At 36.5% G+C, this 15,798-nt stretch overlaps 1 protein-coding gene and 1 long non-coding RNA gene across 2 annotated transcripts in view; one reads left to right on the forward strand and one right to left on the reverse strand.

The window, feature by feature from the left end:
• The first annotated feature begins 510 nt into the window (after positions 1 to 510).
• plcg1 (phospholipase C, gamma 1) overlaps positions 511 to 15,798 on the forward strand; it is a 40,182-nt gene continuing 24,894 nt past the window's right edge. The window contains exons 1-5 of the mRNA XM_032575901.1: positions 511 to 801; positions 2,830 to 3,114; positions 14,391 to 14,540; positions 14,680 to 14,773; positions 14,855 to 14,902. Of these exons, the coding sequence (XP_032431792.1) occupies positions 2,901 to 3,114; positions 14,391 to 14,540; positions 14,680 to 14,773; positions 14,855 to 14,902 (506 nt within the window). The 5' untranslated portion in view covers positions 511 to 801; positions 2,830 to 2,900. The remainder of the gene's footprint in view (positions 802 to 2,829; positions 3,115 to 14,390; positions 14,541 to 14,679; positions 14,774 to 14,854; positions 14,903 to 15,798) is intronic.
• On the reverse strand, positions 11,771 to 15,703 carry LOC116728118 (uncharacterized). The gene is made up of 3 exons (XR_004340949.1): positions 15,114 to 15,703; positions 14,921 to 14,922; positions 11,771 to 11,784 (listed from the first exon to the last, which is right to left on the reverse strand). It is a non-coding gene; the product is annotated as an uncharacterized LOC116728118 (long non-coding RNA).

Raw genomic sequence — 15,798 nt, forward strand, 5'->3', positions numbered from 1 at the left:
AAGCATCATACTCTAGGCCTTTTTTTAAACAACTCCAATGTCTAATTTTGATCCAAAAAGTAGAAGATGTGAGCTATAAAGCTGAAGATAAAGAGTGATTTATTTTTTTCAGCATCACTGTGAGTCCAACCATACAGCTAAATCTGGGAGGAAATTTAAAGTTTTGTAATGGCCTATCAGCAACTAAAACTGACTAAAAACTTGTTTAAATAACTATGCAATCAGTCATGAGCAAGTACTCTCAACCCACACTTGTTTAACTGTGCTAAAGTAGATCGTTTTAAGTCCTTGAAAGTGGAATTTAGGGTTTGAATATTAATCCCTGAGATGTTCTTGCACAATTAGTTTCTTGCTAATATCTGATCAATTTTGTTAATTGCATTCTAGGTGAAACATCAGCTTGTTAAAACAAACGGACATTGTTTATGTTTTATTTTGAAAATCCGCAGCGGAAGCTTGCTTTTTGACTCTGCTTGGGATGATGCTGCTGCCCGTGGACTGAGAGGGGGGAAGGGCCTCCGCTGGTTGGATCTGAGAACAGACAAACTTACGTAGTCTTGGCTCACCGCTGCCTGCCTCTCTCTATGGACCGCTGGAGGGGAGAGGGGGGTTTTGCTGGGATTGTAGCTGTTGTCGTCGGCTTCGTGGTGCCTTCAGAGGGCCTGGTGATGATTTAATTCACGGGAAACGCGGGCTCGCGGAGTGGAAAAGGAGCAGGAGAAAGAAGGACGAGGGGAGTCGGGCTAGAGGAGAAAGGAGGAGCAGCCGTTAGAGATGTGCGGTCGGGCCGAGATTGCTGCGGTAGGTAGTTACGGAGCTCCCCAGCTCCTGCTACGTGTTGTTCCCCCCCCCCCACCCCACTCTCCTTGTTAATTTCTCCCTGGGTGTTAAGAGTAATAAACAAGGATGAGGAAAAAGGCAGGGTAGCTGCTGCTATCTGTTTTTGACGGGAAAATCCAGCCATATTCTCCTGTCGGCCCAGGCAAAATGCTAGCAGCCACCGGCCCCATTTCCACGCTGGTAAAATAGTGAAAAGCTCCTTGTTAGACCGCTGTCCCCCTTTGCTGCTTTAACACTGTCGTTTCTTAAACTTTCTGTATTCAGAGGGGGGCTTTGTTTTCCTGCAGGGCACGGGCCTTTTACATCATTCTAGATTAAAATAAACCTGACAGCCTCCGGGTTAAATTGAAAAAATATGCTTATTTAAAAGTTATGTAGTGTCATTGGTTTTAAATGTCTAATCATAGGAAAACAGTTTTTGTGGAGGTAATGAGCTGTCATTTGTCTACAGCACTGCTAATGATTATTAAAGAATTATTATCCTGTCTGTATGTGGAGTTGTGTAAAAAAAAAAAAGTCAGCAGCATATATGAAATGACTAAAATGTATGTTTTTCCTTATAAATCAATATTTTTCTTTTCTAATCTACATTCTAATGTAATACATTTGAATACCCTGTACTGACTTATTGAAGATATTTGTGCTGGGAAATCTGAAAAAAGACATAAGAAGTCAAAAGTGCATAATTCATCAAGATATTCATCAAGAGTCAGAAATCCCAATTTAATTCAGTTTTTCTTTATTTTTCTTTTTTTTAGCCTATGTGTCAAAATAGTCAGCAGAAATGATGTTTATATTGCATTAATTTACTGTCTGGAAGGATTTTCTTTAAAAAGTCTGTTTAATATAAATAGAGGTATTAACTTTTTTTGCTTCATCTTAAGATGTCTATTTTTAGGCTTTGGATGCTCAATGTTTGAGAGCATTTCTGATTTTAAATATGTATGTAAGCATTTTTACAGGGGTTGCATGCCGGAAAAGACGATTTATTCAATAGGTGTACTAAATGAACATTTAAGTGATCCCTAGATCATGTGTAGGTTTAAAATTGAAGACAATTAAAACTTCATTCATGGGTGATTTGCAATGAAGACTCTTTAGATCATTCAATAAAAGACTCTACAAAGGGCATTGTATGAATGCCCAGATTTTATAGTTAGAACAATTATAAGCATGTTAGAATCCTTTAATTCAACCTAAACATCACATTTATCACTATAGAAAATAACACTATAAAAATCAGCAGCAGCAGCGATTATTGTGACTTGAACAAAAGCTGTTCAGCTTGTATTTTGTTTCCAATGAAACCAATACAGTTAAATCCTGAAATTAGATTGTAGGTTATTTTTTTTCTGCTGGATATTGGGCAAGCTAATCATGTTATATATTTTTAGATGATACATATGATTTTGCCATGCTGAAACGTCAATAATAAGCAATGCAATCAACAAGAATGAATGAATGAATGAGGAGAAAATGGATATATAATAACCTGGGCATGTCTGCTTTACATTATCATTGAAAATTAGCACCTCATAATGTAAACAAAAAGCTTTTTCTTCTTTTTTTTGGTTTGTTTTTAGGAGATGAGTTCAACCATCAGCATAAGAGAGTTAGTAGAGCACAAACGATAGCCTAAGTTCAACTACTTTAAAACAGTGCTGCACAATATCAGAGTAATCTTCCTTTAGCATTTTAGTCTCTAAGATCTAAATCAGATGTAGACAAACAGGTTAAGTTCCTCCAATGCTTAACAGCTGAAATATTGTAGCTAATCGAATATTTCGACCAGACAGACGATGACAATGTTGGACAAATTGAAGCTGCGTTGCTCATTGGGATCCAGTATTTTGTGCAGCCCTGGTTCCTGTATTATTTTTTCCAGGTTTTAACTTCCAAGTCTTTGCCCTAGTTTACCGTACATACAGGATTGCAATACTCTGGGGAACTGTTGTTTCATGCGTTCCCCCTCCCCTCCTCCTGCTGTAGGTAACCCTGTCTAGGCCTGGACCGAGCAGATTGTTCTGAGAGGAAACGGATAACAAACGGGGGAAGTGAACATGGCTGGGACCTCTGGCTTCTTGTCCAACGGACCTGTTCCGTGGATGGACGACACGGAGATGAACAACCTGTACCGGGACCTGGAACTGGGCACAGTAATGACTCTGTTTTACTCTAAGAAGTCCCAGAGGCCGGAGAGACGGACTTTTCAAGTAAAACTGGAGACGCGGACTATTATCTGGACGCGAAGCACTGACAAGATTGAAGGAGAGAGTGAGTAGCTTGCAGAGACACGCTCACACACTGAGATGTTAGTGATTTACCTTTTGAACAATGTTAGGATAGAATGCCATTTGTGCCAGAACTGGTTTGTATGAATGAAGGTAGGCACGATGGAAAACGCACCGTGTTAATCTGAAAATACAATAGTGGTTCCTGAAGCCTCCTAATTTGTTTTCTTAATGCATCAGACTATTTTCTGGGTTGACAGGTCTGACCAGCATTTCTTCCGGCTTTTGCATTCAGCCGTCATTATCAACAAATTGTGCTTTAGCAGTACGTGCTTAATGTGGTTTGGCATTACCTCAACAAAATCAGCAGGAGTTTTCTTGAAAGGAGCATGATTACGTTACTTTTATTTATTTTTCTCCAACATGTTTTTAAGCAATCAACCACGTCCCTAGAAAACAAAACAGAAACAGTGACGCAACACATGACATCATTTTTAGGAATTTCTCAGTCACGAATATTTTGAAATATCCCCACTACTCTATAAATGATCTAATTTACAAATTTATTTTAGAATCGCATCACTTGGTCTGCAGCCAGCAACTTGAGCAGATGAAGCTCAGAATAAGTTCCTTTGCACATACACATGTAACGATATGTGCTAACGGCTTCACCATTTTATTTAGGGTGCTGGCTGGTGGTTCTGTGGGTGTGAAACTGCTATATTTTAAGAAAGAGGTGCAAGTATTTTTAAGACAGATTTCCAAATTGACATCTTTTAAGCGATGATGGGATTCTCTATGCTTTTGTGCATATTGTAGGAGTGCACATTATTGTGGCCATACAGTGGGATTGTGGGGATTTATGGGTATGGTGCTCAGGGATTGCTTGCTAGTGGAAGGTGTTTCTCCCTTTGTTACCACAACATGACCGTGTTTTTCACAACTAGAAATATTTCCAAGCAACTGCTTAAAATTATTTGGAAACGACGGAATAAATTGGGAGCCTTCTATTTACAAGCTGTTGGGCAGTGAGCAGCACTGTATTATTCCAAATTAATTTCAGGTCTACTCAACTTTTTGTAGCATTTATATCGAAAATGTAAACTTTTAGATACATTACAATATAAAATATTACAAAGTGGGCATAATGAGGCAGTGAACGTGCCTGTTCCAGTGGATCCCAAGTATTTGTGGGTTTTAGGGACCTCAATCACCTGTGAATACTTTAGACCCCCTACTAAAAAATGCTTATAACTCAATTTTTAATAGTTAAAACACCAAATATACCTTACTATTAGGGCTGTCAATTAATTAAAATACTTAATCATAATTAACTGTACATTGTCCGTTATTAACTCTTGACTAATCACAAATTAATCAAGTTTTTATAGACGTTTTTCCTATACTTTAACTTAGTATTTTTTATGTTTGTAAAATTTGGTAAAAATATACTTATTTTATGCAAATGTATGTTATAATTTCATCAATACCAAACATGACAAACAATATCAAGAATATTCTGCAAAAGAAAATTCATAAAGGTAACACATTCTCTTTAAAAACAAAAAAATAGCCAGAAATGCTCTTATGCATATCCTCCCACAGATAACTGCGTTTTTCCTTCATTTAGGAATATTAACCAAGACAACAGATTTTAAGTGGGATTATAACAAGGAAACAAAGAAAGTACAATGAATGAAATGTAACAGTGGGGAGTGAAGTACAGAACTAGGACTCTTTATAAAAAGCGCTGTTAGAATAAGATTTATTTTTGGGAAGTTGTCACATGTTGTATTTGTTTGAGGTCTGACTTCTAGGAAACTGACTAATATAATCATGACAAGTGTTTTTCTGAGGAAGGTTCAAAGGAATAGCTTATTAAAAGAGACTTTTAATAGTGCTGTTCAAAGTAATTCATTTTTGAAGCAGGACAGATGTAACATGGGATTCTTTCTCATGCTGTTGCTTTTGTATTTATCCTTTTTTATGTTTTTCATTTGTTTCAAGATGTCTAGTGTTGCTTCAGTAATGAATAATGGAATGTAAAATGATGCTTTGCTGCGTTTTTTTTTTTTTTTTTGGTCTACAACAGTAAAATAATTCCAGAGGTTTATTCTGTTTCTACTGAGCAGCACTCACAGCTGTTCTGAGTGTAGCGCACAATTCGTAGTAGAACATGAGGGTGGGACAGAGAGTTACAACAACTTTTTAGGAAACAGGGGATTAGTCCCACTGAGAAAGAGCTGAAACAAAGAAGGAAATAACGTTAAAACGGCAGTAGATGATTTCTGTTTTAAAAAAAGTATGTTTTTTTTACATTTTTGTTTGACTACTATAACGGGCGGTACAATACAAGACAATCTGTGAAAAAATAGAGCTCCTTCAAGTAATAAAGCCTGTCTGTTAATCCTATGTTAAAGAAAATTACAGCGCTAAAAGTAATTACTTTTATGCATTATGATTAACAAGCTAACTTTGAAAAACCTGCTTAAAACACCTCAGTACCAAGTGGATGCTTCCTTGGCGCTATCGCTCCTTTGCAAGTGCCAGCCAATCACGTGGCAAGTAGCATTGAACCTATGTATTTCAGCTTTCGAAACTGCATTTTTTTCCCAAATATTTAAGATATTTATAAAAAAATTTCCGATATGTGCCAATCTTCCATGCATAATTTGGAGTTATGTGCACTTATAGGCGAATACTGAACCACAAATAGTTGGAGCCCCACTTAACCATATTGAGTGTCAATGAATGGGGATTGAAACATACTATGCAATCAAATATTCCATCCAAGCAGTTTTTTGTAATTGGGATGTTGCAAAAAAAATTCTATTAGTGCCAAATGAGTTGATGTGTTGTACAGCTTGAGCATGTCGATCCATTTTTTACTTAGTTATTAATTTAGATCCTTTTTTCTAAGAAGCAGGTGTCTTAAATGTTGCCCAGCCAGTGCACAGATTTTTTTTTTCTGCAGAAATGATTGTTTTTATGCAGCCAAGGTTCTGGAGAGCTGGACTGTTTCCCATCACTTCCCTTTGCTTATAATTTTTTTGTTTGTTTGTTTTTTAACTCAAGTCCCTTGATTTAGAGATTTGTGCTTTAGTATTTCCAGCAAAATCGTATTTACAATGAAGACAGTTTTTCTGAAATGAACTACATGAACATGTTGTCTTTTACTGGATCAATACAATTTCACACAACCTCTCCAGTCCACTTCAACTTTTTGCTTTTTTTCCCCCCCAAGTGTAGACGTGAGTATTTGACGAAATGACGTTTATGACGTACATAAAGAAATAAATCCTGGGTCATTGACGAGAAGACCTAGTATTTCATTTTCCCTATCTGATCTACTCCATTAGTAAGAATTTTACATTAATGGGTGTCAACCTGAAAACACGCAGGCCTTCGGTGAGTCGTTAAGTCTCCTGTCTGTCGGCTCGAGCACAGCTGCGATCTGCTCCGGATGCAACGAGAGAGAGAGCATGCAAAAAAAAAAAGAAGAAGAAGAAGAAATGAAATGATGGGGAGCTTAGTTGTCGTTTTAAGCAGCGAAGGGTTTCATACAGCCATGTGCTATGAGCTCATAGCTGTTATTCGATACTCATGGAGAGGTGAAATTAGCTTAGGCTGTTCATTAATGTACAGAAATAGAGTCTTTGGGATTTGCTGGAAGTATGTCATCAATCAGGATCAGTCTGGCCTGGAGTATTTACCGCTTATCATATCAGTGGTGTTAAGGAATGATGCACACCAATTGTAGAAGGAAACGGCTATAATAGCTGAAGACTATTTTTCATATTTTCTGCGTGAAAATTCTGTGAATTAGCCTTCATCTATTTTTTTTCTTCTAGCATATTTTTCAAACCTAATAACATGTGATTTACACATGATATGATGCTTTAAGATTTGCGTGTGGCTTGGTAAAGCAGGATGTGGTTATGAGGATTAATTTACAGAAAATTGGGGGTTGTTAAATATGCACTGAATTTCAAATGAAAAAGTGTTGGATCTCAGTCTTTTTAAGAGGTGAGGGTCTCACTCTTAAAAGTCAAAAATAGATTTGTTGCAACATCATGCTCAGCAGATCTACTGTATATCTCACAGATGATCTGTTGACATTCTGCTTGAGCATGGTCCTGATAACAAGTGACATGAGCATGCATCAAAGCCATCTGCCACTTTTAACTTCTGAGATATACAGCGAAAGTCGCACTGTCTTTATTTTTAAAGCTAAAAGCAACGATTTTGCTCAGTCTCCTATAGTAAACTTTAGTGCGCACACTTGAACATTTTCCTGACTTGTTGCTAACTTTGTAAAATAATATTAAACTTGCATAATTACTTTCATTCATGTTAAGGCATGCAGCTGACTGAGCAACATCAACAGAAGTGTCTTATGTCTACAGGCGGTGAAATATATTTGAACTGAAAACCTTTGCTGTAATGCGTTCAGCTCCTTACTGTCATCTAAAATCTGACCTCCAGTAACCTGATGGAGCAGCCAACATGCCTCAGTAGAAAATGATTTTCTTTAAAGAAACTTTTTACACCTTTCGTAGTTTCCTTATTTTTAAGCTCCTCACCGATTCCGAACATGGTTAACTTAGTCCTCTTACCTGAGAGGCGACTTCAACATAAAGGTTTTTCAGTATGACTTGTTGGTGCTTAGTATGATATGTAACCCTGTCGCAATAAATCAATTAATAGCATAATAAATTAAAACTGGTAGTTTTGTCTGTTTACCTGTCTGAGCCTAATTATTAATAGTTTACAGAGGCTTTATAATCCATTATGTTTACGGTTTTGGTTGTGTTTTGATTTTATTTCCATTTTATTTTTGTTTAGAGTTTTTTTATTTTTATTTTGGGTATTTAAAATGTTTAAATGGTATTTTAATTGTTCTTAGACATTAAATCTTATTGATGTTTGAGAGATCAATAAATAATGCAATTCGTGGATTATTATGCCAATATCATTATATTATTTAAAATTCATCTCAAATCAAAAATATTATTGTTTATCGCAATAATTTCTGGGACAATTTATCATCCAGTAAATTTTTGTAATCGTGACAGACTTAATGATATGTTGGGGAAAAGGATCGACTCTAAACCATTGGGTCACCTATCAGGGTGACTTTTAATAGTAAAAGCTGCACTTTTCTTGAATTTCTGTACATTTTTACCACTGGGACAGACACCTCTTGAGATTAATTTGACTTTGCTGTGTCAGCAGTGGTCTTTGTCTCTGGACGTAGGTCAGTGGGGTCAGAGCTGCATAACAAGGTTCAAAAGAGTCTCATAATAGTCCCAAATATTCACAATATGATTACAAAGTACTCCAAAATACGAGTGCTGATTGGATTCTTAAAGCACAAACGATCTCAAACACAGGTGGTGATATGTTTTATGTACATATTTACCCAAATAATGAGGTTACAAAAGTCTGTCAACTGCAGAAAAGAGACAACCAAATATTGTAACACTTAATTCACAAGTGAAACATAATGATTAAAGATTGTGTCTCTGTAAGTTACAGAACATGATGAAACAAAAAGACGATTATAGAAAAGTTTCACTTTTTTGGGCTTGACTAGCAAAGTCAAGTTTCTATTACTCACATGTGAGCCATAGAAACTAATCATTTGTTAAATTATTCTATGGACTCACTTTCAATCACAGCCTTTTCACTGTTTCATTTTTTTTTTTTTTTTTACAGTTGACTTTTTTTCTTTCAAGAAATAGTTATATTGTGAGCAGAATCAACATCAGTGTGTCTAAGAGAGCAGTTAATGCTAAGTATTGTTTTGCTGTAGAAGTGAAATAATTGCAGTTTAATTTTAAAATTATAGCATCTTTGCAATTAGCACAGTTAGCAGGGTGGGCATTACTAAAACAGCTTTCTCCAAAAGTATTCCCTGAGACTTCTATAAAGGCTGTCTTCATTAGCAACTACAGTTTTGTGCAAGTATTGCTCTCTCTCACTGTCTCACAGCCTGAATAACCTACTGACATGACTTGGCATGCTGCAGCAAGTAGAGTTTCATTTTAAATAACTTCTTGCGTCTGTTCATGTTTCTTTGACTTTATTTTCATTATGAAACTAAAAATGGCTAACGTCAACTTTTCTCTTAGTAACATTGTCTGCAGCAAAACGTCTTGTGTATTGTGTGTTCACCAATTGAAAAAATAAACATTTGAGTTTATTATTATTCAGCCATTACTAATCAAGGCTGAAAATTGTGCTTTTTTGGTCAGCAGCTCAATTTTAGGTGCATTTCTATTGAGTGCAGACGAGCTCACCAGCTGTTATCTTTCTGTTCTTTGCAAAGGGCTTAAAAGAATAGATTTCTTCCTACGTGTCATTTCTAAAGTGAATGATTTTAAAAGTAACAGTTGCTACTGCTAGCGTTTTATTGTTATATTCTTGATATTGCAAAAACCTATTTGGAATGCAATAATCACTGGCTAATGATGCCAATGAATACATATTTTGCATTGCAGTACGATATTCAACCTGTTGGATGCACTCTCATCTGCACGTCAGAGATTATTGTCCAAGGTCCCGATTGTTACACTGAGTGCTGAGAGGACTCGAGTTGAGCAAAAAAAAAAAAAAAAAGTATTTATCACAATATTTTCCAGCAATGTTTGCCATTGCATGGATTTCTATTTAGGACTTCTACCAAAAGTTATTTTCGTAACCGATTATTCTATCAAGTATTCTGACAATTAATCAGATTTTAAAAATGGCATATACAAAATTAGAAATACATGAATGTATACAAATACTTTTTTTATTTTTTTTTATTTAACCAGGTAAACCCCATTGAGATCTAGATCTCATTTTCAAGAGGGATCTGGGCAGAAGTCTGCGATACACAGCAACCTGGTTACGAAATAAAACAAATTAATACATATGCACAAGTGTAAAACAATAGAAAACAATTTAAAAGCAGTGACACTGTTTAATAGACTCTCGTTGCCTGTTTTTAAGAACCGCTCGAAATAAATCCAATGAAATCAGTTCTGACATCTTGAATTCAGACTGGAGCTGATTCCAGGCTGTAGGAACCATCACACTGAATGCTTGCTTCCCCTTTTCAGTTCGAACACGTGGAACTTGCAAAATGAAGAAAAAAAAAAAGTATTCCCATAAACATGTTATTGCCAGAAATGTGGTATTCCCTTAGTATACACTTCATCATTTGTAGCAAAGGACACATCTGCAGCCAAAAAAAAAACTTCTCCTCGACTTATCATAAACAGTGATATCATAAACAGAGATAATCTGTTCATACTTTTTTGGATTAATCGATTATTAATTGGATGGCAAAAGGTGCTTAATATGGGATAAAATACAGTATTTGAACCAGTTTAAACTGAAACTTTAAACACCACTTGAGGAAATCCGATTTGGACACATTAACAGACAAAATGTTTTTGTATCTTTAATGCAAAATGTATAGTTTTTTTACTTTTTTTTTTTTTTTTACAGTTTTATCATAATTGCTGCTCTGGCCTTTTTTGAGTCTGTATGCTCTACTTAACAATTAATCAGTTACAAAATTAGTTAGCAATTATTTCAATAATTAATTAATAATGATTAGTCTGATCATTCCAGCGTCATTTCTCATATTATGCAGCTATGTGTGCAACAATATACGGAGTGATGGCGTACAGTATGGTAGTGCGTTCAGAGTACTTTTGCACTTTATTCTAACAGAAATATGTGATGAACCTGTGTGTCATGTCCTATTGCACTGCACCGTTACGATCCGCTCAGAGACCAGAAAGTGGTTTCAGTGAAGCCAGGTGAATGTGTAGTGTTATTTCAATTGCAGCCGTTTACTCACACCTTATTTGTGTTTTCTCACAGCGATCATATTTTCAATAACCTGACAGTCTGACACCATAGCAACAGGTGTTTACTACCCTAAAGTTTATTTATCAGGATTTTCTGCTGCATTTAGCTCAAATTTGCCTTTTAAAAAAACTCTTGTTTTACTTTGCTGAGAATAGCAGAGTTACAGTGCCATTCTGTCGCAAGTTTCTGCCTCTTGTTATTCCCTTAACTATTTCAAGACTTTAAACATGTAAATGAAAGTAAGAGCAAACAGTTAAAAAATCATAAAATATGTCCTATTTTCTTTTTAAGTAGTAAGTCATTCATTAGGTTCTGTGTAGCTGATCTGTAGAAATGCAGTGAGTAACCTGCATTCATGTGTGGAAAGTTTATTGTCGCTGTGACCTGCTTTTTCCAGCCCTCCTGCAAAAGAAGGGCAAATGCACTCAGTTCAGACCTCGTTTCTTTTGTAAGTGACGCACTTTTTTGGGTTTTTTTACACTCTTGACACTCATTTCAGTGTTTTTTATGAGATCTGTATCAACAAATTAGTGGAACATAAGCACGCAAGCTTAAAGGACTTCTGAATGAGCTCCAATAAAAATGCTGCCAATTTCGTCTTTTTCCCCATTGGAAAACGAGCTCAGCTCTGGCGCTGAATCGATCCAGTTTAAGTGTTTTGGAGAAGGTTGAGTTATGTTGTTGTGGGCAGCTGTTGAGAAAAGAGGAGTCTCCAGTTTAACTTAAGCCAATAAACTAACTAATGTGGATTGCGTAGTGTCATATTGTGAGCTACAGTGTTTCTTGAAGGATCCACTTAAACAAATAATATGGCAGTAGTCTTACGATTAAATACTTAAATAAAAACCTGAAGCCATATTAGTTACTCGTTCATGAGCATTTTTAGTTAAAAGAAACAAATACGAGAACTTTGTTGTGGAACTGGAATTTGGCCGATATGGGAGAAGGAACTTGAAGAAGGTGTGTTGCAGGAATACCTTCTCTCAACTCCCCGGGTTAGGTCACACCTCTGGCTATCTCCTTTACTTCCTGACACAAGCCTCCAAATATTTTGACTCAAAATGACTAACAGCAACTCCAGCTCCCCTGCAGTCAACGGATGTCTGCTGGCTGTGTAGAGGGTGAAGTAAACTGAGATGTGAGGTATGACTGGCAAGCTACAAGAAGACCTAGTTTAAACTACCCGACAAAAGAGCATGCACACTGTCACCTATGCACAAGCACAGATGTGGTGTGTAGGCGACAAAAGCACAGGATGTGTGGTACGGGGGCAGGAAGAGGAGCAGGAGCTGAAAGAAATGTGTGTTTTTAGAAGGAGAGTTTTGGGTTTTCAAAAGCTACTAAAGTAGTACCGACAGGGACCCAACGAGTTTCTTCAAGCCTTTACTCTTGGAAAGTTCCAGACTACTTGATAATCACACCAAGACACACCTTAAAGAGGACAGAATCTATTTGCTGCGTCTCTTTGCGGCATAGTTGGCTCAGTTTCCTGTTAGAATACGGATTGTATATAGAAGTGTCTATGATGCAATATGCAATTTGAAGTGAATTTATTGGTTGTAAGCTTCATATTTGTCTCATTCGTGTTGATGGTTATCTTTGTACTGTATGGCACGTAAAGTGAATCAATTGTGGTTTTGGCTGATGTTCTCAACCTCTGCTTCATGTGATTAGGGGCCGCATAAAACGTGTTACTCTGTTAGCTCAACTGTTATTTTTAAAATTATTATACATAAGATTTAAACGAAAAAAAGAAAAAATTTCTTAGGAGGCTTGAAGCTATTTCAGTAGGTATTTAACATTACCACAGAATTACCATATGTCTTAGAAAATGTTGTCATTTACAGGCCCAGAATGGAAAAGGTTGTTTCTTATTAAGCTTTACTAATGTTTTTTTTTTTTTCTCCCTGTTAGGCAAATGTCTGACTATGAGTTTCTGACTATAATAACCTGGAGTAGAAATTGTATTTTTACAACACAAGATTTACATCCAGTCAAAATAATCCAAATTATTTTATTTAAACCAAAAATGACCAATACTTCCTGGTTGCAAAAACATCTGTCCCTAAAATAATTTAACAATGGTTATATTATGATGCTCTTCTTAACCATACAATGTTTTTTTTATACTGTAACTTAGAATGATAATAAGATAATAAATATGATGCAGACTTGCTAATATTAGTAGTAGTTTTCAGCTGCTTATTGCACAAAATATGAGAAGTTTTTGACAAGGATGTCAAAAATATCAACATTAACACAATGTCAGTCTTTTTTTTTGTTTTGTTTTGTTTTTTATATCTATGTTGGTACCATAACTAAAACCGTACTGAAATCAATATCAAGTGTTTATTTCCAACTTGTTACCGTTTCTGTTTCGGGAGGGAGAAGGAAGTGTAGTCACTATGTGGTGTTTGTTTGCTCATTATGACAGTGATGCAGTGCAGGGTTGTGGGATTTTTAACTGAAGCAGAGAAGCAATAGCAGCGGTGTGGTTGTTTTTTTACTTTTATGAAATTTAGATGTAATATAAAAGACATTGTTAAATGTTGGCCATAACAGCAATATTAATATTGGATATTGATATAGGCAAAAAAAATTATATTGGTGCATCTCTAGTTGTTGACATTTTGCTCTTTAAGGGACACCTCAAGCATAAAAAGCTATTAACTGATTAACTAGTCGGGCTGTCTGCTCCAGCAGCTACCCTGCAGTCAGCTGCTAAACAGTGGATGGGACTCACCCTTTTACTTTCCACCCTGACTGACTGTGTTTTTTCCTATTTGGAAATGTTCCCAAACACAAATATAGATTTTCTTAAGAAAGTCAAAGTGTAATGATGTTCCTACAGGCAGCCGTCTGGCAGTACATTACATCAGATTAGCAGAGGCGATGCTGCATTATTCCCTGAAAGGACATCAAGGGGTGGAAAATTCCCAGAAACTTTTCATGGGAATTTTGGTTGGGAATTTGTGGAAATATTACAAATTGTAAACTTTCCATGAGAAAATAAATATAGATATTTTTTTAATTCATATGCATTCTTGCAGTATTCTCAAACAGTACCATTTATAAAATATATTTACCATATAATGTCATCAAAGCTGACTTCATGAAGTTCACAGGCTCATCTGTGCGTTCTTTAGTCTTGTGTTCTGGGCTTCAAAGTGCAGGTTCAGTGGCAGAAATCATGTGGGCATGTGATGAAGGAATGCACAGTTCATGAAGGGGATGTTTACTTAATAGCCCAGCAGTAAGTAGAGTACTAAGTGCATGTAATTAAGGAAATGGTATGGCAAAAAGTGTTTTTATCAGTTTTTAAAAGCTTGGGTGTATCTGGATTCCAGTGAATGGCCCTGTGCCTAGTTTCCCATCGTCTTTGGAAATGGTCCTGAAAAGAAATGGCGACTTTTTTTGTTTTGCTCACTGTTTTCTGTGTGTCTGGTCCTACAGTTGACATTCGAGAGATCAAAGAGATCCGTCCTGGTCAGAAGTCCCGGGACTTTGAGCGCTATGTCGAGGACTCAGCAGTACGGCTTGACAACTTCTGCTTCGTTATTCTCTATGGCACGGAGTTTCGCCTTAAATCCCTCAGCTTGGCAGGTATGCGCACAAACATTCTTCATCTGTCATTGTAGCAAACCTCAGTTGGTGGAAAAAGGGACATTTTCTTTCAATTATGACTGCTTTTTATATGTAGTGCCTTCATATTTATGACTCTTGTTTCTTACTAACCGCTCAGCAACATCTGATGAGGAGATGTCCATGTGGGTGAAGGGGTTAAAGTGGCTCAGGGACGACACGTTGAAATCACCAACACCATTACAAATAGAAAGGTACACTAAAGCAAACATGTCCTTATCATCCAAGTTTGTTTTTTATTAAAAATGTTAAGTCCATTCATTCTCATCTTCTAGGTGGTTACGCAAGCAGTTCTATGCTGCTGATCGCAACAGAGAGGACAGGTAAGTTCTAGACAGCACAACTAGGCCTGTCACGATAACAAATTTTGCTGAGCGATTAATTGTCTCGAAAATTATTGCGATAAACGATAATATTGTTTGAAGACCATTTTAAACTGATGCAATGGTAATGACATAATAATGCAGGAAATATCCTGCCAAAAATAAATACACTTTATTTTCAAAAGAACATTTAACACTGGAACTGATAAACATCGTAAAACCAAAGTGGAAATAAAAACTACATTCAACCAAGAGTACAGATTATGAAGTTTGTATACTATATTGCCCTTCAATAATCATTAGATTTAGATAGAGAAGATGGGCACATCCGACTACCTGATGCAATAGTTCACACTACATATTTTTTTTCCTTACGACAATCTTACAACGTCCAACGTTTAAGATTGGATTTGCTATAATCGCAACCGATTATCTCGTAGTGTGTTCCGACTGGTTGGGTTCAGTCGGTAGAACGTCGTGGCCGCTCCAATCTAAATCAGGCTTATTCAACATGTTGGATTGTCTTGGCCACTTTATCACTGCAGCGTGTGGGATTTACTGGGAGCGAGAACTCCGCTTATTGAATGGGACAGGTAGCCAATCAGAAAGCACGGATTCCCCTCCGTGCGAGCTGACACTGCACAACCCAAAATCCAGCGGACATTGGAGATGATATGTGGAAACAACATTAATGTTTATTCAACATTTTGTGCAAAGAATATCCACAGAAATGGCAAGGAGAGGGGTTGGAGCGAAATTGCTACCGCTGTTGATAAACCCGGTAACTTTTCAGCTGTTCATCGTTAACGTGACATAAATAGGTTATAATGATTTTCATTCAGTCAGGACTTTACACTGACACTAGCCACATGCATTGCAAGTAGATTGTAGTAAAA

This window comes from Xiphophorus hellerii, chromosome 1 (genome assembly GCF_003331165.1).
Source record: "Xiphophorus hellerii strain 12219 chromosome 1, Xiphophorus_hellerii-4.1, whole genome shotgun sequence".
Lineage (NCBI taxonomy): Eukaryota > Metazoa > Chordata > Actinopteri > Cyprinodontiformes > Poeciliidae > Xiphophorus > Xiphophorus hellerii.